General features: G+C 45.0%; 1 protein-coding gene across 1 annotated transcript; it reads right to left on the minus strand.

The window, feature by feature from the left end:
- Positions 1–8,820: 8,820 nt before the first annotated feature.
- Positions 8,821–12,206, minus strand: LOC121478922 (cystatin-9-like). Its single transcript, XM_041734398.1, has 3 exons — positions 11,981–12,206; positions 10,251–10,364; positions 8,821–9,388 (listed from the first exon to the last, which is right to left on the minus strand). The coding sequence occupies exons 1-3, from the start codon at positions 12,092–12,094 to the stop codon at positions 9,293–9,295; spliced, it is 324 nt and encodes a 107-aa protein (XP_041590332.1). The 5' UTR covers positions 12,095–12,206; the 3' UTR covers positions 8,821–9,292.
- Positions 12,207–21,244: the final 9,038 nt, after the last annotated feature.

The following is a 21,244-nucleotide window of genomic DNA, read 5'->3' on the forward strand; positions in this document are numbered from 1 at the left end:
TAATTCAGCCGTTTATATACACTCTCCCACATGCCCTCAAGGAAATCTGGATCCTCAACTGTTTGGATAGCTTCTGTTTTCGAGCTGAATTACAAAGCAAGACATGAAAGTGAGAAGTTCAAGTGCAACGTACCAGCAGATGCTCCACAGTTTCTCCAGCACAAAGTCAATGCCTATAACTTAAGTGATTTAGGTATCAAAGCTTCAGAAATCTACCATTATGTGCCCATGTGAAGGGGAAATGTTATGGGTGTTTAAAAAGACCAGATTAGGAGTCATGCAATAAAAACAACGGTGGCAATTGTTTCAGAGTATAAGTGGAGCTTTTAAGGCTGAACTGCTCAGAAGGCTCTTACTCTGCTCTCCTAATTCATTTTCCACATTTTCTGTTACCATCAGAAACAAAAGAGTTGGTGTCAGAGAGATTTCGAAAATCCTACCCTGCTGGCTCTGAAGGTGGAGGCAGAGCCACGAACCCAGGAATGCAGGGAGACAGCAAGAGAGACTGGAATTGGAAGGAAACTGATTCTTCTCTGAGCTTCTAGATGTTCTACACTGCAGACATGTTGCTGTTAGCAGTATGAAGCTCCTTTCAAGTTTCTGACTTCAGAACCATAAGAGCACTTACATATTTGTTTTAAGCAACTAATGTGGGGATATTTTGCATCAGCAGAAGGAATCTCATATGGACATAGTCAATAAAATTATTTGGGGAAACTGAGAAAAAAATGAAATGAGAGAAGATATTTGTAAATGACAAATCCAATAAAGAGTTAGTATCCAAAATATGAATCTAAACATCCAAAACATGAATTATCCAATTGAAAATGGGCAGAAGACATGAATGGACATTGTCTCTAACAAGACATCCAGATGGCCACCAGACACATGGAAAGACACTCAATATCATCCATCATCAGGGAAATGCAAATCAAAACCATAATAAGATATCACCTGACACCTGTCATAATGGCTAAAATTAACAATACAAGAAACAACAGGTATTGGTGAGGACGGGGAGAGAGGGGAACCCTCTTGCACTGCTGGTGGGAATGCAAACAGGTGCAGCCACTGTGGAAAACAGTATGGAGGTTCCTCAAGAAGTTAATGATAGAACTATGATTCATAAATTGTACAATTGGCATTTACCCAGGGAATACAAAAGTACAGATTTGAAGGGGCACATATACCCCAATGTTTATAGGAGCATTATCAACAATAGCCAAACTATGGAAACAGCCAAGATATCCATCAACAGATGAATGGTTAAAGGAGATGTGGTAGATATACACACCGGAATATCACTCAATTATCAGAAAGGATGAAACGATGCCATTTACAATCTAAAAGGAATTATGTTAACTGAAGTGAGTCAGAAAGACAAATACCATACAATTGTATTCATATGTAGATTTTAAGAAACCAAACAAACGAGCAAAGGGTAGGGGCAATGAGAGAGGCAAACTAAGAAACACGCTCTTAGCTATAGAGAATAAACTAATAAAAACCTGAGGAAGGTAAGGTGGGATGGGGAAAACAGGAGATGGGGATGAAGGAGGGCACCTGTGAGGAGTATCACTATGTTGTACAACTGAAACTAATATTATACTGTGTTAACAAAGAGGAATTTAAATAAAACTTAAAAAAAATAACTGTCAGAAACATCTTCTTAATTACCCTCAGCTAATCTCTGTAGCGTTTGGCAAGCTCTCTCCTATGAACGTCACATTTCACCTTCTCTAAGTGGTTGTCTTTTTACGTTGTCCTTTATACATCAGCATAGCAGAAACTTTAGAGAGTTCATAGGATATTAAGAAAGCGTATTATCCTTATGTGGCAGGAGTGGGGAAGCTGGATGACAGGTTAATGAATAATTATACTATCATTTGATAAGTATAGTGTTTGGAGGTGAAAAAAGTCTACATACAGAAATTTTCAGTCTGTTTCTTATTGTTAGTGAATGATTCTGTGTTAGATGTTGTTGTAACAATTTTTCTGCTGAAATCTCCTGTTCAGAATATCTATAAGCATGACTGGGAGAAGAGCAAAGAAGTTTGACATTAAACTGGACGCCATCCCCTTGCTGGCAGCCAAAGCCAATGGCAGGATCACCAGCGATGTGAATATGGCCTGGGCACCCGGGCAGGGGCCCCCAGTGACACTGCCTGATGGGTGGGATCTGGCATGTGTGATTTTTCACAGGTGATGTACAAGAAAGACTATGAGAAAAGCAAAGGGAAGATGATCGGAGCCCTGAGCATTAATGATGATCCCAAGATGCTTCATTCTTTGAAGACAGCCAAAAACCAGAGTGATGTGAGTGTCTTTGTAGATCTATCTTGCTTTCAAGATGATGCCCCTCTTAATATGCTCAAGAAGAGGTAGCACATAGAAGGATTCCATATCCATGGGCTCTATCATGTTCACAACAAACTTCTGGGAATGAACTTTAGAAGTAGAAAGATTTCCCAGATTCTTGTATCTTTGAGAAGAGAAATTTCTGATTTCTACTTGATGTCCGTTTCACTTTGAAAACCATTTGTTTTAATATTCATTTTAAGGGTAGGTGTAGGACTAGGGTAGGGTTAAGTGTAGGGTAGGGTTAGGTATAGGGCTAGGGGTATGATTAGGATTATATGTAATGGTGAGGATAGGGATAAGGGTATGTGTGGGGGTATGGGTAGGTGTAGAGGATTGGTTAGGGGTAGAGTTATTAGCAGGGATGCAGCTAGGTGTAGCAGTAGGATTTGTGCAAACGGTAGGGTTTAGTGTGGGTATAAGGATAGTAGTAGCATTAGGTTTAGGTATAGGGGCGCTGGTATGGTTAGGAGTAATGGTAAGGGTAAGAGTAGGTTTAGGTGTAGGGGTAGGTTTAGAATCAGGGGTAGGTATAGTGATATAGGTAGGATGAGGGGTAGAAGTATGTTTAAGGGTAGGGGTAGGGTTACAGCTAGGGATAGGGATAGTTTTAGGGGTAGGATTAGGAGAAGGGTTAAGGGTATGTTTAAAGGTGGTGGTGGAGTAAGAGTAGTGCAAGGGTAGGGGTAACTGTTGGGGTAGGGAAGGGTTAGTCATAGGGGTAGGGATAGTGTTAGTGTAGGAGCAGGGTTAGGGGTATGAGTAATATAAGGGTAGGGTTAGAGGTTGGGATAGTGGTAGAGTTTGGGGTAAGTGCACGGGTAGCATTAGGGGTAAGGTTAATGTCAGGTGGGGACTATGGGTATAGTTAGGGTTAGATGTAGGAGTAGTGTAGGCATAGGGGCACTGTTAGGGTTAGGAGTAGGTGTAGGTGTTGGGTATGGATAGAGTTAGGGGTAGGTAGGGGTAGTGGTAGGGGTAGGAGTAGTGTTTGAGGTAGGGGTAGGGTATTGTTAGGGGAAGAGGTAATGGTGGGTTTAGGGGTAGGGGTAGGGGTATAAGTAGTGCAAGTGTAGGTGTAAAGTCAAGGAGAGGGTAGAGTTAGTCATAGGTGTCAGATTATTGTTAGGGCAGGAGGTGTGGTAGTGGTAATGTAGGAATATGGTTAGGGGTTGGGGTAAGAGTAGGTGTATGGGAAATGTTGGGATAGGGGTATGGGTATGCTTATGGGTAGTGGTAGGGATAAGATTAGGTTTAGACTTAGTGGTAGGGGTATGGGTAGGTGTATGGCTAGGTTTAGGAGTTGACATATTTTAGGGGTAGGGATAGGGTTAAGGGTAGGGGTTATGATAGGGTTAGGAATAGGGGTAGGTGTAAGGCTAGGAATAGAGTTAAGGCTAGGTGTAGGGTTAGGGTAAGCTGTAGGGTTTGGGGTAGAGGTAGGGTTTGGGGTAAAGTTATTGGTAAGTTTAGGAGTAGGAGGAGGGGCAGGTTTAGGGATAGATTTTGGATTAGAATTAGGAGTAGGGGTAGGGGTAGAGTTAGAGTTAAGGATAAGGTGAGGGGTAGGTGTAGGTGATGGGGTAGGGATAAGGTTAGGGTTAGTGGTAGGGTTAGGGGCAGGGTTAAGCTTACGAGTAGGGGTATGGTAGGGTTAGAAGTAAGGGTAGGGTTAGGTGTAGGGTTAGAGGTATAGGTAGGGTTAGGGATAGAATTAGGATAGGGGTATGGTTAGGGTTGGGGTAGAGGTAGAGATAAATTTAGGGGTAGGGTTATGGGTAGGTATAGAGCAGGTTTAGGGTAAGGGTAATGGTAGGAGGAAGGTTAGGGGTACATTTAGGTGAGGTGTAGGTTTAGGGTTAAGGGTAGATTTAGGAATAGGAGTAAGGTTAGGGGTATGAGTAGCTATAGTGTTAGGGGTGGGGAAAGTGTAGGATAGGAGTATAGTTAGTGGTATGTGTGAGGCTGGTTGTAGGGGTAGGGTTATACCTGTGAGTAGGCGTAGGTGTATGGTAGGATTCAGGGTAGTGGTAGGGTTAGGAGAGGTTTAGGGTTAGGGGTTGAGTTAAGAATGGGGTAGATTTAGGCAAAGGAGTAACGGTAGGTGTAAAGGTAGAGTCACAGGTAAGGGTAGGGATAGGGGTAGTTGTAGGGGTAGGGGTAGGGTTAAAGGTAAGGTAAGGTGTAGGGTTAAGGGTCCAATTAGGGCTATCAGTTTGGGTAGGGTTAGGAGTAGGATTAGGGGTTGTGGTAGAGTAGGGGTAGTGGTAGAGTAGGGAGTAGGTTTAGTAGTAGGGTTAGGAGTAGAGGTAGGAGTAAGCTTAAGAATAGGGTTTAGTGTAGGGGTCATGGTGGGGGAAGGATTAGGGGAGTGGTAAGCGTTGGGTTAGGTGTAGGGGTAGGAGTAGGAGTAGGGTTAGGGGAAGGGGATATGGCTAGGAGTAGGTGCAATGGTATGGTTGCTGGTAGAGGTAGGGAGAGGGGTAGGGTTAGGGTTAGTGGTGGGGTAGGGTTAGGTTTAGGTGTCGGTATAGGTTTAGGAGTAGGGTTCAGGTTAGGGGTAGGGCTAAGGGAGGAGTAGGAGTTACAGTAAGTGTAGATGTAGGGGTAGGGGTAAGTGTAGGGTTAGGGTTAATGGTAGGGTAATGGGGAAGTGGTAGGGTATTTGTAGATTTAGGGCTAGTGGTAGGGTTAGGGTTAGGGACATGTGTAGATACTATACTAGTAGGGTTCTGGTTAGTGGAAGGTGTAGATGTATAGGTAGAGGTAGGGTAGGAGTATAGGTACAGTTAGGGGTAGGGGTAGTGTAGGGGTAGATGCAGGAGTAGGGTTAGGGGTATGAGTGGGTGTATGGGTAGGTGTATTGGTATGGGTAGGGTTAGTGTTAAGTTTATGTGTAAGGGTAGGTTTAGCGTTAGGGATTGGGTAGGGCTAAGGGGAGGAGTAGGATTAGGGTTAGGAGTTGATATAGCAATAGGGTTATAGTTCAGTGTAGTGGTAGGGGTAGGGTAGGGTTAAGGGTAGAGTTGGGGTAGGGGTGAAGTAGAGTTAGGGGTAGGGTTAAGGGTACGTTCATGGGTAGGTTTAAGTGTGGGGAAAGGTTAGTTGTAGTGTTAAGGGTAGAGGTAAGGGTAGACATAGAGTTGGGTGTATGGGTACGGATATGGTTAGGGGTAGGGATAGGTTGGGGTTAGATGTATGGGTAGGGTTAGTGGTAGGAGTGGGGTCAAGGGTAGTAATAGGGTTAGGGATAGGGGTAGGGATATGGGCAAGGGTAGAGGTAGGGGTAAGGTGGGGTTAGGAGTGTGGGTAAGTGGGTAGTGGTAGTGGTAGTAATAGGGTTAGGGATGGGGTAGAGGTAGGTGTAAAGATAGGGTAGATGAGAGGTAGTGTTAAGGTTGGGGGTAGAGTAAGGTTAGAAGTACGGGTAGGTGTAGGGGTAGGATTAGGTGTAGGGTAGGGTTACTGATAGGGGTTGAGGTAGGGCTAGTTGTAGAATTAGGGGTCTGGTTAAGCGCAGTCTTAGAGTAGGGTTAGATGTAGGGGTAGCGATGGGGTACGTGTAGGATAGGGGTCAGGTCAGGGGTCGGAATAAGTGGAGAAGTAGGGGTCATGGTAAGTATAGTGTAGGTGTAGGTGTAGGGTTAGCATTAATAGTAGGGTTAGGTGCATGGCTAGAGATAGGGTTTGGAGTAGGGTTAGGGGTAGGGGTAGGAGTAGGCATAGGTGTAGGTTTAGGGCTTAGGGTAGAGTTAGGGTTAGATGTAGGGCTAGGTATAGTGGTAGGTTTGGTTTAGTGGTAGGTGTAGGAATAGGGTTAGCAGTAGGGTTTAGGGTACGGTTAGAAGTTGTTAGGTGTAGTGGTAGGAGTAGGTATACCTGTAGGGGTACAGTTAAAGTTAGAGATTCGGGTCTGGGTATAATAGGTTTAGTGGTACAAGTAGAGGAGTGGTATGGGAAGGTGTAAGAGTAGAGGTAGGGTAGGAGTGTTGGTAGGGTAGGGTTAGTGGTAGGGTAATGGTAATGGTAGAAGTAGGGTTAGGGTTAGGAGTGAATGTAGGCATAGGGTAGGATTAGGGTTAGAGTTAATGGTAGGGGTGAGGTAAGGTTAGAAGTAGGTTTAGGGGTAAGAGTAGAGGTAGGTTCATGGGTAGGTTTAGGTGTAGGGTATGATTTGGTGTAGTGTTAAGGATAGGGGTAGGGGTAGACATAGTTGTAGGGGTATGGGTAGGGTTAGGTTAGGGTTAGGGGTATAAGTAGGGGCAGGGGTAGTAGTAGGGGTAAGGTCAGGGTAGTTGTAGGGGTTGGTTTAGGGGTAGGGGTAGGGATAGGAGTAGTGTTAGGGGTAGGGGTAGCAGTAAGGGTAGGAGTAGGGGTATTGGTGGAGTTATGGTTCTGCAGCCTTCATGGCTCTGGTCCAAAGATGAGTGTGGCCATGACTAAAGTCTTGTCCTGTCTCACAAAACTCCTTGTGATTGAGCATACCCTCTCTCCCTAGGCATCAGCCAGGGGGAGAGAACATAGGTAAGATTCACCCATGGAAGATTGAGGACACGGCCAGATTTAGAGGGGCCCAGTCCCCTATTCTCTGACTGACCCTCTCTGCCCTAGACAGTGGATGACAATAGTCATTTCCTGGTATGAGGCCACTGAGAACCCTGGGGGCATGTAGCACTGGCCAACTATGATGAATTCCCTTTGATCTCCAGAGAGGCCCAGGGAGCTGGCTGAGGGCCCTGGCCTGGAAATGAGAGGGCCAGATCAGCTCATTGTTCCATGGTGTCTGACTCTCAGTCACAGCCTTGGGGACAAGAGTTAAGGTGGACTTTAGTGCTGCAACTGAGCCAACAGCAAAGTGAAGATTCCAGGGGTTGTTGTCACCACTGTGATTATCAGTGGCCCTGAGTGTGGGCCTGGGGAGAACCCACTGATGGAGAGGGTGGGAATAATAGGCCTTGTCCAAGGGTGAATTACAGCCCCAGCTGCAATCCCAACTCCTGGTGCTGAAGAATTTGGTCCACCCCCCCCCCGCTGCCATCCAGCCCACACAGCTGGGGCACCCCATGGCCTTTCCTCACCATCTACAACACCTGGTGCCCAATGACACCACATTGGGTGTGGACCATGACACTCATCCTGAACCCACTATTTTCATAGAACCACACAAACATGGAGGGTCCAAGTCACATTTCTCTCCCATGTGAAGACAAGGAGATAAACTCATCCCCACCAAAGTGTAGACATCTATAGCCCCTGCATAGTCCCATAATGTGAGACAACTCCTTCCCACACATCACTAGTCAGCAGGCAAGTGCAAGAAGTTCCTCATAGTAGTGGGTGATGTGATAAGTGGTTGGATGGAGGCTGGCAGCCTCCAGAACAGTAGTCACAGTGAGGTGATGCTAAGAGAAAGGATTCATCAAGAAGCTCTAGTACTCATGAACCTGTATCCCAATAAATCCAGAGTTGGACCATTCAACACAGCAGCTATCATGTTACAGACAAAAAGGTAACTGCACATGAATTTGGAAGATTATGTCACTTGTTCCAGTGATACTAAGAAGGCTAAACATAAAGGAAGCAGGAGAGTTGAAAGGTGAGTGAACAAGTCTGCTTCCACAGTGTCTGTAAACCTTTCTACCCTATATAGAATGTGAATTTTTGAAATATAGTAATCTGATAATCATGAAAATAAAGTGTAAATTATAAAGGTGTATTCAGTCCAAGATTAAATTATAGGTGACAGGACACTGACTGGGTACATTCACTTCATGGGCACTGCAGAGGAATCTATGTCAGTGGGGATGGGGGGAGTGGCAGCCAAAGGACCAAACAGAGCTCCTGCTTGTGTTTGTAAAGAGTTTCACTGGAAGACAACACTGTAATATGTACTCATATGTTCTATGGAGCTTTCAAAGCAACGATGAGGAGATGAGAACAAAACTGGTGGCTCACAAAGGCCAAAATAGTTGAACTCTATTTGTAGAAATTGTCTGGCAAATCTGTACCCAGGAAATTCAGGCAGAGTCTCATAGCATTTGGCAGAGTAGTGACACTCAAGATTTCATTGTGTATCTCTTGGGATTTCATGAAAATGAAAACTCCTTGTCCAAAAGTGGAGAATCCCTGATGCAACATTTCTAAGGTTCCAGGACTTGCTGCTACTGCTCGTAGTGGTTGGATCACTCTGTGGGTGGAAGCTACAGATACTCTCATATCCTCACAGATGTATGGATCAGGGAATGGGTGTGAGCAAGCCCCCCAATACAGGGGACTTATGTGTTTTGAGGGTCTGAGTGCCTGTCTGGGTCCATCCTGCACTTTGGGCTCTCTTTTGGATCATGGTCATTGCACCTTTAGGGAGCAGGTGATTCCTCATGAGCCTTAAGGCAGCAGCTCAGAGTCTCCTGCACTTCCAGGTTGTGCCACCTGGAGATGACACCAGAGGTCTGCATGGGAAAAGAACCCTCCACCTGGGGCCACTCCACTGCCCTGCTGGGATGAGCCCTTCACCTGCCCAGCCCCTCTATCTGGAACCATGCCATACAAAGCTTCTTGAAATGCTAATGTTTAATAATTTTTCTACATAAAAAATGAACAATGAAGAATTTTCACAATGCCCATATATGAGATATCAGATTTTGTAAATAAATAGTACATAACCTGAAGCTGCTCAGCCACTGAAGGGTGACCAACAGGACATGACTGGTGTTCAGGAGAACAATCAGAGCCACGTGTTCTGGGATCTCATTAGTGGATGCCATTCAAGCAGGCCGTTTTTTGTTTTTTGTTTTTGTTTTTACAGAGAGAGATAACACAAGCAGGGAGCATGGTAGGCAGAGGCAGAGGGAGAAGCAGACTCCAACGAGCAGAGAGCCTGATGCAGAGCTTGATCCCAGGACCTGGGATCGTGACCTCAGCTGAAGTTAGACACTTAACTGAGTGAGCCACCCTCCAAGCAGGTCTTGTTCCAGAGTTCAAATATTGTATTCCAGGGATCAGTGCTGATGGTGAAGAAGCAGGTGATGATCTGAGGGCAAGCACAGGGATGGAAAGTGGGTGAGAATGGTTGAAAACAGTGGCTCCTGCTGTAAACACCACACATATCCCAACCACCCATACCGGCATTAGCAACTGGGGATACAGGCTGTGATTCTCAGGTGCAGCCCCACCTGAGCACTGCTTGTTCTGAATGCAGGACCTTGTCCTGACTTCAGGGGCTTCTGTGCCATTTTCTCATCCTTAGGCCTGTGGTCTCCAGGGCAACACTCAGGCTGATCCAGTGTGACCCATGCCCATAGTACAATATTGCGGTGCTCTTTCCTAGGGGTTCTATCTCAGGGGAGCCCCTCACCCTAGGGGGGTTCACCTTGACGTTCTCCCCAAAGCAGTAACTGATAGTCCATGGAATCTGGTCAGGGCATGGGAGGTGAGCTGCGGTCCCCTCTTCAATCCCCATCCCATTGGCCTTTTTTCTCAGGGGGACCGGACCAGTCTAGCAAAGGCCATGTTGCCCATCTCAATTTTCTCCTCCTGAATTCTGTAGGGAAGGCACATCAATAAAGACCAGAGGAGGAATATCCAATGGCTTTCCCAAGAGACATGGACCCTTGGCCAGGAGCAATGTCACCACTGTGGCCCGAGTGGCTGGCAACTGGAATGGGGTGAGTGGGCAGAGTCAGTTCCCAGTCTGGCCAGGGGCTACAAGTGCACCTGAAGGATGGCCTGCTCAGCTGGGCTCCTATGTAGCAACAGTGGTGGGCATAACAGTGCCTGCAGCTCTGTCACTTCTCTATGTGCCTAGGAATGACACTGTCACCTACCCCACTTTCCCCTCTGTCCCAAGCTGAATCCTCAGTTGTGTGACCTGAGAGACTTACTATATGTCTTACATTGTTCTGTCCTGAACTTGATTGAAAGGGACAGTTGTCAATGTCTTCATCAAATTTCCCACATCTTGTTCTTTTAAGCTGCAGCTCCATGGAAAATGCCATCATCTTCTTCTCCTTGAATTGTAACTGACATTGACATTAGTGTGATAATCTGTCTCCTGTTTCCCTTGAACAACTGCCAGTGTGGAACCATGCACTGTGGGGAAAGCCTCAAACACTCCTCCACATAGGGAGCTGCCTCTGGGCTTGGCTGAGCTTGCTGGGGATAAAGCCAAGCTTGGGGAGTTCAATCAAAGAAGCCTGTGTTTGCTGTCGGACTCACGGTAGAGGCAGGCCTGGTCACACACCATTCATACATCACACACTATAGCCTCACATCCCCAAATGCCCTAGGGAGACTCAGCCCAACTTCCAGCATGCTTCTGAAGCTACAACAGCACTTCCAGGGTACAGGTGCTGAATGCGTGGGAGGGTGTTGGCTCTTCAAGATTCTGCTGAATAATTTCGGCTGCAGAGTAGCAGTCTCATCTACAACTCCATCATCACACCTTTCAACTGACTGACAACAGGAAATTGGCCTTCAGTGCTATTGTAATACTCACATGAGCCCATGAGTGCTTGGGGGTGTACACAACCCCCACCCCCTCAACTATGGCTTCTGGATACCTCTTGTCCTATTAAAAAGTGCAGCTGGAATTTTCTGTACTCTTCTCTGCTCAATTCGTTCCATTCCATACCTACTACTCCACCCTCCATTACTCCCCACACTCTAACTCAGTGTGAGTGTAGATCTAGGGGCTCCAGAGCAGAGGTCTAACCTGAGAGAGCTGGGACAGCAGGACAAGCTGGGACCTGGCTCAGCAATATTCACAGAGGTTGGAGCTCCTTGCAGGGTGTAACTCGCACTACCCTTCCCTCTGTATCTTGGGGCAGAAGTCCTCTCCCTCTGGAGAATACCCCAACATGTGCACACATACTACACACACTCAGTGACGCATTCATGCTACTCACACCCATAACTACTACATGCACTCACAGACACCCAGAAAGGGACATACAGTCACTCAAAAACTCATACTTACACATATGCACACTCTTCCATGCTTTCTAAAGCACGCACATCCAACCTACAGCTAGATCTGCTCCTGATACAGCCCATGTGGAAGCAACCTTCCTGGCTGCATTCTGTCGACACAGCATTACAAGGACAATGCTTTAGGATCGAGAAGCATGGTATGGGAAGAGGGTAAAGTAGCATCCATCCCCTTAGGTGGAGACCATAAGGAGGAGCTCAGAGAGGAGGCTGCTCTGGAAGGGGAGAATCCTTGCTGCTCTGATCTTTAGGCCCTCTCCTTCCCTTTCTCCATGTCTATTGTTTCTTTCTGCATATGTTTTCCTAGAATATTTCTTCAATCCATCTCTGATATTTTCTCAATCTATCTTCTCTTCCTCCTTTCTGTCTTGTTCTTTTCCATATTCAGTTTCTTTATTTTCTCATAGTCTGTATTTTGATCATCAATAAGTAACTTCATATAAAGATAAAAATTGGAACATCTTACATGTGGTAGACATTGACCAGGGTAATTAAAATTTCAAATTCTTTCATATAAATGAAATTTACAGTTTGTATTTTTGCTGTATTTAATGGACTTCAGAACAAAATCTCTAGATAGGACCCTCCTGATCTGACTTTATAGCAAGTGCAGATTAGACCAGGGTGTGGTACCTACCTGCTCTATCCTAGAATCCAGGATGCGCACCAACCTGTAGGCCTTCGTGTCATTGCTCTGCAAGTTGAATACATGTAAGGCATACTCCACGGTAGCAGAGAGGAAGATCTCCATGGTTTTCTGGTCATTATTATCTACTTCCTCTCCAGATCTTGACCCATGAGTCACTAGGAATGGGGAACCTAAGAGAAACAGCAGCAAGGTCGCAGACAGAGCCCACCTACACTGCCAGCGTGGCATGGATACAGGCATCTGGGCACTCATGGCCTTTGCTTTCCCAGCTCAGGTTCCAATCAGAGGCTCCCTAGGCATTGGTCCAGTACATTGGCTTCATAACAACTCCCTCTGGATTTCCTATCTACTATTACACACTGTCCCTTCCCACATTTCACCCTGCCTTCCCCATCCCAAGCTGCAAAATTGTCTTGTGTCCAGAGAGAGGGACAAACCCAGGCAGGGTGGGTTGGAAAGAACCAGCAATGGGAGGCAGAGGTCCCCTGTAGCTGAGTCCCAGCCACAACATCCCCCTCAGCTCCTCACTGGGCAGAAACTTCATTTGGATGCCCCAGAATCAAAGGCTGATACAAGGACATAAGAGCAAGGGGTAGAAATGGAAGATGACCCCAGGACACAGCAGTAGGGTGAGGGCCACTGAGACAAGGACAGATCCAAAAGAGGATGAGTGGCCAAGAGCCAGCTTTGATGGGGACAGAGGCAACCTGCCCAGGGAAAAATGGGTATCTTTGGAAGGAAGGAACATTGAGCTCTTGATGGGGTCAGTTATCTGTATCCCCCTCATGTCCCCAGCTCCCCTAGAGTAGTGGAGTTGACAAGGCTCACTGGATCCGAGGATGATGCCAGGCTAGGAGAATTCAAGTTCCTGGAACCAGAAGCTTCCAGCTGAGCTCACTGTATCTCCCTTTGCACTTCTCAGCCTCTGGATATGCTGTCATGTGCTCAGCCTGGGGGCCTAGATGCATGATGTAAGCACTCACTCTCCAAAGGTGTTGCAGCAAAAGTGACCCTTGACACACACTGAGCCTATAGATCCCTTTGTAGGAATTTGCTCTAGAAGAGAGAAGGTGGAGTGAGGGAGAAACAGACACAGAGCAGTAAACCACTGAGCTCCCAGGGTTGACTGAGCTGTGCATCAGTGCCCTCTCGTGGCAGAGGTCCTGAAGACTCAGCGGACACAATTTCCTGTGTGCAGAGTCTGGGTTCTGGAGAAGGACCCTCACAGCCTCCATCTGGAGCAGCCGATGGGACTCTGGAAGGACTAAAGAGCATATTCTTCCAAACAAGGCTTCAACTCTGTGCCTGTGAAAGGTTTCAGCCTTTGCCTGCTGCTCCTTGTGAACTCAGGTGGACCAGAATGGCCTGTGGACACCCAGAGCCCTGGGCCTTTCCCTCAGCCAGGATTCTGACCCAGTCATTATGGCAGGGCTGGAAAGTTTGCATCTTCACCTGCTCTCGGTGCTTCATCTGCTCCCAGGGGATGCTGATTGTCCTGATCTCTGGACCACATGTTAGGGAGCACAGTTCAGAGTGAGTCCCTGGTGGGGGGAGGGGTTGCAGCCAAATTGCAAAGAAAAGTCATTCAAGTGTAAGGGCACAAGCTGGAGCTGAGGATGGTTTGTGGGCACTGCACCAGATCAGGGGAGGTGTCAGAACTCCATGCCTGGTATAGAGTTTTCAGACCCTAGGCATCTGTGACCAGATGGCCCTACAGACAGAGAAGGCTGCTTAGAATCTGACAGCCCATCCTCACTGCCCAGAGGTCCTAGAGCTGGCATCCTTCCCAGGAGAGGGGTCTCTCCAACTCAAATTTTGCGCTATGAGGGTTGCCTGCATTCAGGAGATCCTTCCAAGTGTCCCCAGCTAATCCTCCCCCCTGAGATCTTCATCTCCTTACTCCAGGGAATGTGAGCATCCTTGTATCTTAACCTCCACAGTTTTATGTGATCTTAGTCTTCAGGCAAAGTTCCATGGTCACTGTTGCCTTGTTCCCCACAGACTCCATCCTGCCAGGCTGTGATGTGTTATTTGTAATGATGGTGGTAGTTTGATCGGTGTATACTCACCTCTAATCTATGAGTTGTAGAATGCTGTAGTTTATGTATGTCCGTCATATTTCAAAAATGCAGATTAACCAAAAACAAAAATTTTAAAAAAGGAAAGGAAAAGAAAAGAAAAGAAAAAGAAAAGAAAGAAAAGAAAAGAAAAGAAAAAAGGAAAGGATAGAGAAAATAAATGGTCACATCATTTCTCAGATGGCTTTAAGTTTATACAAACCGAAGCTTACGTGATATGTTTTGTTTTTTTTTTTTTAGCCTGAGAATGATGTTTGTTTTTGGGGTGAGATGGAAGTGTTTGCCATCATAGTTATGTTTCTGTGGATTTTCAGTAGTGGGGACAGGCCATGGAAATATGTGTGAAACAGAATCATGACACACATGGATAGAGGGCAAGTGTCCCAAGAGAGCCAGCAAATGCCCACTGAGGCCCTCACACTTTGCCATGGTAAGGGCCTGAAGAACACAGATCTGTCTTTTATACGTCAATGTCTTCTTCATCCAAGGGAATGTCATCACATGATCTCACAGAAGGGATGTGCACCACACTGGTCCTCACTTTGCAACTAAGAAGAGTTTCGCAGCTGGCCACATCCAGACCTGGAATGAAAAGTGCATGGATGGATACCTTACTCTTACAAGTATGTTTATACTCTTGCCACATCCTTAGTGGTCTGGGTAGTCTCCCTTTCCAGACTGACAGCTATTAGCATATCAGGAAGGAATTAGAAGGATATTAAGCCAAGGAATGAGAAGAATGAAAGTGTATCCTACCCTGTTAGAACCCAAAAGACATAGGCACAGACACTGTGTAGGCCCCAAATAAACCTAGAGGTATAGGATCCACATCTGGGAGCTTATAGCAGCCTGTCACAACTGTCTGTCAGACCACCCCTCTATCTGGGATCTGGGGTACCTTTTCTCTAGGGACTCCTATTCATCCTCCAATGCCCAGGCCAAATGTACCTTCTCTGTAATGCTGTCTAGAGTCCCATGGAAGAACTCTGTCTCACTAACCTAAGTAATTAATGCTTGTCTTCTAGGGGAAGTAGGACTTTTGTCAAGCTCCCTTTATGTTACTGGTATAGAGCGCCCCATAGGGTCACATAGGAAGGTCTCAGTAACTGCTCACTGAAATGAGCTTGATTCCTTAGAACAAAAGCCCTGTATATCTGAAAGCCGTCCTTTCAGAAATCAGAATATGTTAGCAGTGGCCAGGACCAAACCACCAGCTCTTCCCTGTGGAGACAAAGGTGATGCTGCAGGTGAGTAGAAATCACCATCTCTGTCCTAGACACAGGACATTCCTCCCAGCTCCTTCCTTCTGACCTTACAGTTCAACAATTTCCAGATGGTCTGATTCACTGCCCAGCCTGACTTGGTCCTACCCTCCAACTGTCCTGCACTGTCTTGCTCAGGATTGTCCGTTTGGCTTCCAGACTGCTTCCTAAGGGCCCTGCACCTCCAGCTTGACAGTTCCTCCTGCGGCCCCACCCAGATAACCTGAGGTGCTCTGGTTCCTGTGCTGGGAAACAAGAGTGTGTCCAGAGTCCATGTGGACAAAGAGGAAAGCAGGGACAGATAGAATCCCTGGACTTCACATAGAATAGAGTGATCACAGCCAGGTCAAAGGAAGCACTGAAGGGGCAGGAAACCTTCAGACAAGGCAGAGCCACTCTTCACCTGGGCCTCCCTTTACCTGGGGCTTCCAGCTGGAAAACCTTTCTTGTGTGAGTCTCCAGGAGACTGAGTCCTGATCACTTAAGGCAGGCATCTAATTTAGACTTCCAGCAAATTTAAACTGATAAAGAGGAGTAACAATTGAATGTATTAATGGAAAAGGGAAAAATAAAAATATTAATATGACCACAAGATATGTGATGCTGCAACCAGGAATTGCTTACAGCATGTGCATATGGAAAGTCACCAGGGCGGTTTTCTCTTCCTTCCGCTGGTTTAGCCTGCCATGTGATTATGAGCCAGTGGTATTGCAGAACCTGCTTAAGAGGAACAGGCCCACTCACTATCCCATCATCACTCGGGAGTCTAGCTGCCCCAATCACCACTCCATGACTCACTGTTAGAAACCATACTTTGCCTTTCTTGTGACCAGAGATGGCTATCCCATCTCATTCACTTTTGTTTACATGAAACAGCTGACCCTTGTGTGGTTGAATATCCATCTATAACTTTTGACTCCCCAGAACTTGGCCACAGTTTGATAAGAAGTTTTATTGACAATTTAATAGTCAGTTAACATATATTTTATGTGTTATAGTATTAAATACTGTATTCTTACAATCAAGTTAGCTAGAGGAAAGGAAATGTCAGTAAGAAGATCATAAGGAAGGGAAAATATGTTGACAGTACCACACTGTTAATAATTGGAGAAATCCCATCTCTACGTGGACCTGTGCAGTTCAAACGCATGTTGTTCAAGGTTCAGTTCTATGTGGCCAAAGTGGATTTGAAAACTAAAACAAGAAGACAGAAAAACAGTCAATCCTATTATAAACGTGCTTGTGGTTGCTGAGATCTTGTCTTCTAAAGTGTCTTTCTGTCTCTACCAACAGGTGCTGAGCTCTCTGACTTGTGCTCGATGAGGGCCTGTACCCATCTGCTCCTCTGGCAAGCCTTCCTTAGACCCAGAGCAGAGCTTTCTTCTTACATTGCCCCCCTCCTTTTTTTCTTTTCTGTGTATAGTTTTTTTGTTTTAACTTTAAAATATTCTACATTCATTTAAAAAGTATGAAATGGTATATCACCACTTTAGGTAAAATGTAGGCTTGCCTCAGAAGAATTGACAGTCCAAAAACAGGGCCTTCAAAAAGCCAGAGGTTTATTTTTTTCTCAATATGGATAGAAGCTGATATTCACATGGGCTCACTTTTGCCAGATGCTGCCTCAGGCTCTCTACAAGCATTGTCCCATTTAAGCCTCATAGGGAGGAAGTCAACCAAAATGATATATGTTATTAAGTTACAACTTAATAGGCTTTTAGCATTTTGTATAAATAATATCATACTGCATTTCAACTTGATGCTTTTACTCAAATCATATTGGTGAGGTTGCCCATGTTTGTACTTGTCAATCTAGTTCTTCCACTGGCATTGTTTTGTATGTATTAGAACCCTGTGGTGTTGTTAATGAAATAATTCTCTGCTGAGTGATACTGGGTAGACCTACTCTTTGCCTGTTAAAGTTGGACCTGCAACAGTCACCTTCATCCTGGTCTCCCCATACACGTGTATGAGTGACTGGGTTGGAGCCCAGAAAGAATATTGTTGGGAATGGGGTAGCCCTGCCTTCAGCTTTATTACTGATCACCATGCTAATGATTTCTATTATTATACAGATTAAATTAACGATAGTACATTATACAGATTAAATGGAAGACAACTCAGTGTATCAACATTTTTGTTGAGGGTGTGTGCTTTTTTATGCTTTTTAAAAAATTCTATCCCATATTCTTCTATATTTTCTTTGAACTGTGTAATTTTCTTTGCTTTTCTCCTCTATGTGTATGATCCAGATGAAGTCTGAATGTGTGTTAGGTGTGAGGTAGGGATTTAAGGCTTGACACTCCCTCCTCTCCTGCTCCCTACAACCCCTACCCAGCCCTGCCAGCCCTGGATGCACAGCTGGCTTTTTCCAGCACGTTTATGGAACAATTCCTTCTTTACTCCCAGATCCTAATAGTCTGTTTGTCCTATGCCTGTTTTCTAAATCATGTTGGTTGCTTTTGAATCTCTTTTCTTCTCTAGTGGTGGGTGAAGAAGGTCAGGCCTAATCCCAGGGTCCAGGATTTAGTACCACATTGGGCTTCTTGCTGGGGGTCTGCTTCTCCCTCTGCCTGTGTCTCTGCCTCTCTCTCTATATATAATGAATAAATAAATAAAATCTTAAAAAGAAAGAAAGAAAGAAAAATAAGGTGACCATTTGACTTTGGCCAGAAAGAGAGTAAAATGTCAGGACATATTACTAGGCCTAGGCCTTGCTTGCTGCACAGGGCTGCTCCCTGCCAGCCCCTAACTTGTGGTCAGTGGAACAGTGGCCCTCTGTGCTCTCCACTCAGACCTTGGCTTTGGGGAAGGTGATCTGGGTTTGATCCCAGGTTTTAGGAAGCCCTTTTTGGATTAGCTATTATAATTTATACTGTTGTTAATATCTCCAGCACCCAACCCTACAATTTCTAGTCTATTCCTTTATCATTTAGAAATATGAGATTTGTTCTTTTATCTTTTTCTGAAATGTTGTAAGTTTTATTCTTCAAGGGGTTTGTCTCCTGGAAAGTTGGAATTACCTCTTGGATGCAGGCAAGCACTTACCCAAAAGAGCAAGAGAAAAAACTGGAGGTGCAGACTGAGAGTATGGGTTGATTGTAAAGAAGCTGTACCATCATTGCATCCATTTATAGAGGCTCATGTTTTTAGATGACTTGTATGGTCAATATGTTGTAGTTTATAGAAATCATGGAAGAATGCAAAGCAGAGTTGAGGAGGCCTTTGGAGTTAGACACACCTCAGTTTGGGTAATTTGCTCCTCTTACTGGTTGCAGCAGTGGGGCACAATTGCTTCTGTTTCCACAACCATGAAATAAGAATTATTTGGTATCTTACCCAAGGGTTGTTAGGAAGTGGATGAGATCATGTACATAAGACAATGACAGAAAGCCTGGCAGAACTAGATGCTCAACAAATGATACTTGTGGTGTTTCGTTCTTCTCCTTAATTATTGGAAAAGCATCCCTCAGGAACCAAACTTGTTTCTAACTATCCTCATCCCCAGAAGAAGGTGACTGAGCTGAGACGTGTACTACATATTCTAAGCTGTGGGACTGGGGAGCATGTTGGGGAGGAAGGGGAGAAGGAGTTTCCATGGCTCTGTTACCATCTATCAGATTCCCTGGGATGGTTTGGATACAGGATTGGGCACTGTTGTTTGGCTTTAAGTTTAGACTTTGATGTGATTTGTGTTAAGATCACAGCTTAAGAAAACTCATTCTAGAGATTCAAATGTGATGGTTTTCTCTTTGAGAAGTTCTGACAACCAAACTAACCCTCTTGGGCTTCGTTTTTAAAAAATATTTTTATTTATTTATTCATGAGAGACAGAGAGAGAGAGAGAGAGAGGCAGAGGCACAGGCAGAGGGAGAAGCAGGCTCCCCAAAAGAAGCCAGAAGTAGGACTTCATCCCAGAACCCAGGATCACACCCTGAGCCAAGCACAGACAGATGCTCAACCACTGAACCATCCAGGCATCCCTTGAGCTTCAAATTCAGTGTTGAGAAGCTTGGGTTCAAGTCCTTGTGTTCTGACCTTGCAGCTGGGAAACCCCTGCCCCATACTCAATCTTCCCACAACCCCTTCCCCTCTTCTATGGCATGGTCTTATGTGAAGTTGACATGAGAGGCATGTGCAGTGATGCTGTGTGGCCTCTCACAGCACCATTTAATTGCTGCTTCATATAGGATTCCTGTTCTCTGTCACTATGCAGAATTCTGAGCAGCCTTGGGTTCTTCTTATTTCTACAAGGAACAAGTTTTCTTGCATTATAAAATGAGGCCTAGGCAACAGATGCAATCACTGGCTGAGGCCCTTGAAACCTTCTGTCCAACCACTCTATTTTATTTTATGCTGGCTTTTTGTCATGGATGTCCTGTCTTCACAGCCTGTCCGGGTTGTCCTGCCTTAGACATTTTACTCACATTGTACACGGTGTTCTCAATTCTTTTCATTTTGATGGTTTTGGGGCAATGTTTATCGCTGCTTCTTTCAAAACAGTCTCTTTAAACTTGGCCAATTTAACAAACGTGTCCTTTTTGTCTTCCTTAATGGCTATGCAGGCATGGACAATGCCAGCTTTCTCCTTGAAATGGTTCCATTCAGAGTTCTTTTTGGGTATCCTGCAACAGTTTCCGTTGACTCAGCCAAATTTCCACTTCCTCAAATCAACCACAAATGTCCAAATTGGCACTTATTTTGGAAATATAAAACAGTCAACTAACTGCAAAGATAACACTCCTTTTTGGGGAACAAAACACTAATTCAGTTCATTTTCCACCTTTTTACTTTTCCAGATACATCAGCTGCTCTTGACTAAGCAAACTTCTTAAGTCTCATCATAATCCATGTGATTTCAGGCTAAAGAATTAGGTTTGGGATATATATCTCCAATGTCCACACACTGTGGTTCAAGTTAAAGGAGAGCATATAGTAGTATTAAAATAGAAATATCAAATATTAGAGATGAGTTTGTACCTGTGTGGATCAATTGCCATCATTCATATCAGAGATCAGATAGATCTTGTCCAATGCTGACAATACAGTTAGAGTGGTATAAGCCTATGGCCTAGACAAGTCCTAGGGAAGACACTAGAGGAACTAGAGCATGGCAGCTTGCTCTGTGGGCCAGGACAGTGGCTTGGAACAGATGAAATTGTTGCTTTTTATCTTAAGCTCATCAGCACTTCCTATTATGTGGAGATGTTCCCTTGACAAAAATAAAATAATGATTCTGTCCTCTTTATGGGGTGCAGTGTCTTCCTCAGGGGGTGCTCTGTTCCCCTTAGGGAGTGCTCTACCCTCCTTAGTGGGTGTTCTATTCTTCTTAGGGGTAAGCAGCAGGACAGGACCAGAGATTTGGAAAACCCAGTGAGTCACTGGAGTAATTTGTGGCACTTGTCGTTAGATTTTCCAATTAAATGGTCAAAGATAACCATGGATAGTTCTTCATTCACTACCACATATTTCAAGAGCTTAAAGCCTGGGTCTTCATAGCCAAATTCTGAGATTGTAAAATCTGCCTTCAGGCTCCCCATTCTAAACCCATCTCTGTGCTCCTGTCTCTGTTTCTGGATATTCTTCCTCAGAGCTTGCACAGTACCTTGTTTCATGAGATTGCAAGATTGCTTTGGAAAATTTGAATTCACAGCAATTTTTACTCATTCTAACACTAAAAACCCCCCAAACAACTGAACAAACAAACAAACAAAAAACCCCTAGAAACCAAAGAAATCCTTAGTGAAAGCCCAGAGGACCAAATTTGGCCCCAGAACAGGTATGCTCTGGCCACAGAGACTCACCTGTTCTACTGTGGCCTTAGATTGGTATTAAAGTCTCAAAGATATGACCAATCTCAATATCTACTTGGGTCCTGGAGGGGATAGTCAGAGACTATTTGGTTTAATTTT

Source organism: Vulpes lagopus, chromosome 19 (genome assembly GCF_018345385.1).
Source record: "Vulpes lagopus strain Blue_001 chromosome 19, ASM1834538v1, whole genome shotgun sequence".
Taxonomy (NCBI): Eukaryota; Metazoa; Chordata; class Mammalia; order Carnivora; family Canidae; genus Vulpes; species Vulpes lagopus.

Coding starts and splice junctions, on each gene's coding strand:
- LOC121478922 (XM_041734398.1), bottom strand. CDS start 12,094: ATGGAGATCTTCCTCTCTGCTACCGTGGAGTATGCCTTACATGTATTC. Junction 10,365..11,980: donor TGGATTCTAGGATAGAGCAG/GTAGGTACCACA, acceptor TTACAATTCAAG/GAGAAGAAGATGATGGCATT. Junction 9,389..10,250: donor CAAGTTCAGGACAGAACAAT/GTAAGACATATA, acceptor GCTTGCCCTCAG/ATCATCACCTGCTTCTTCAC.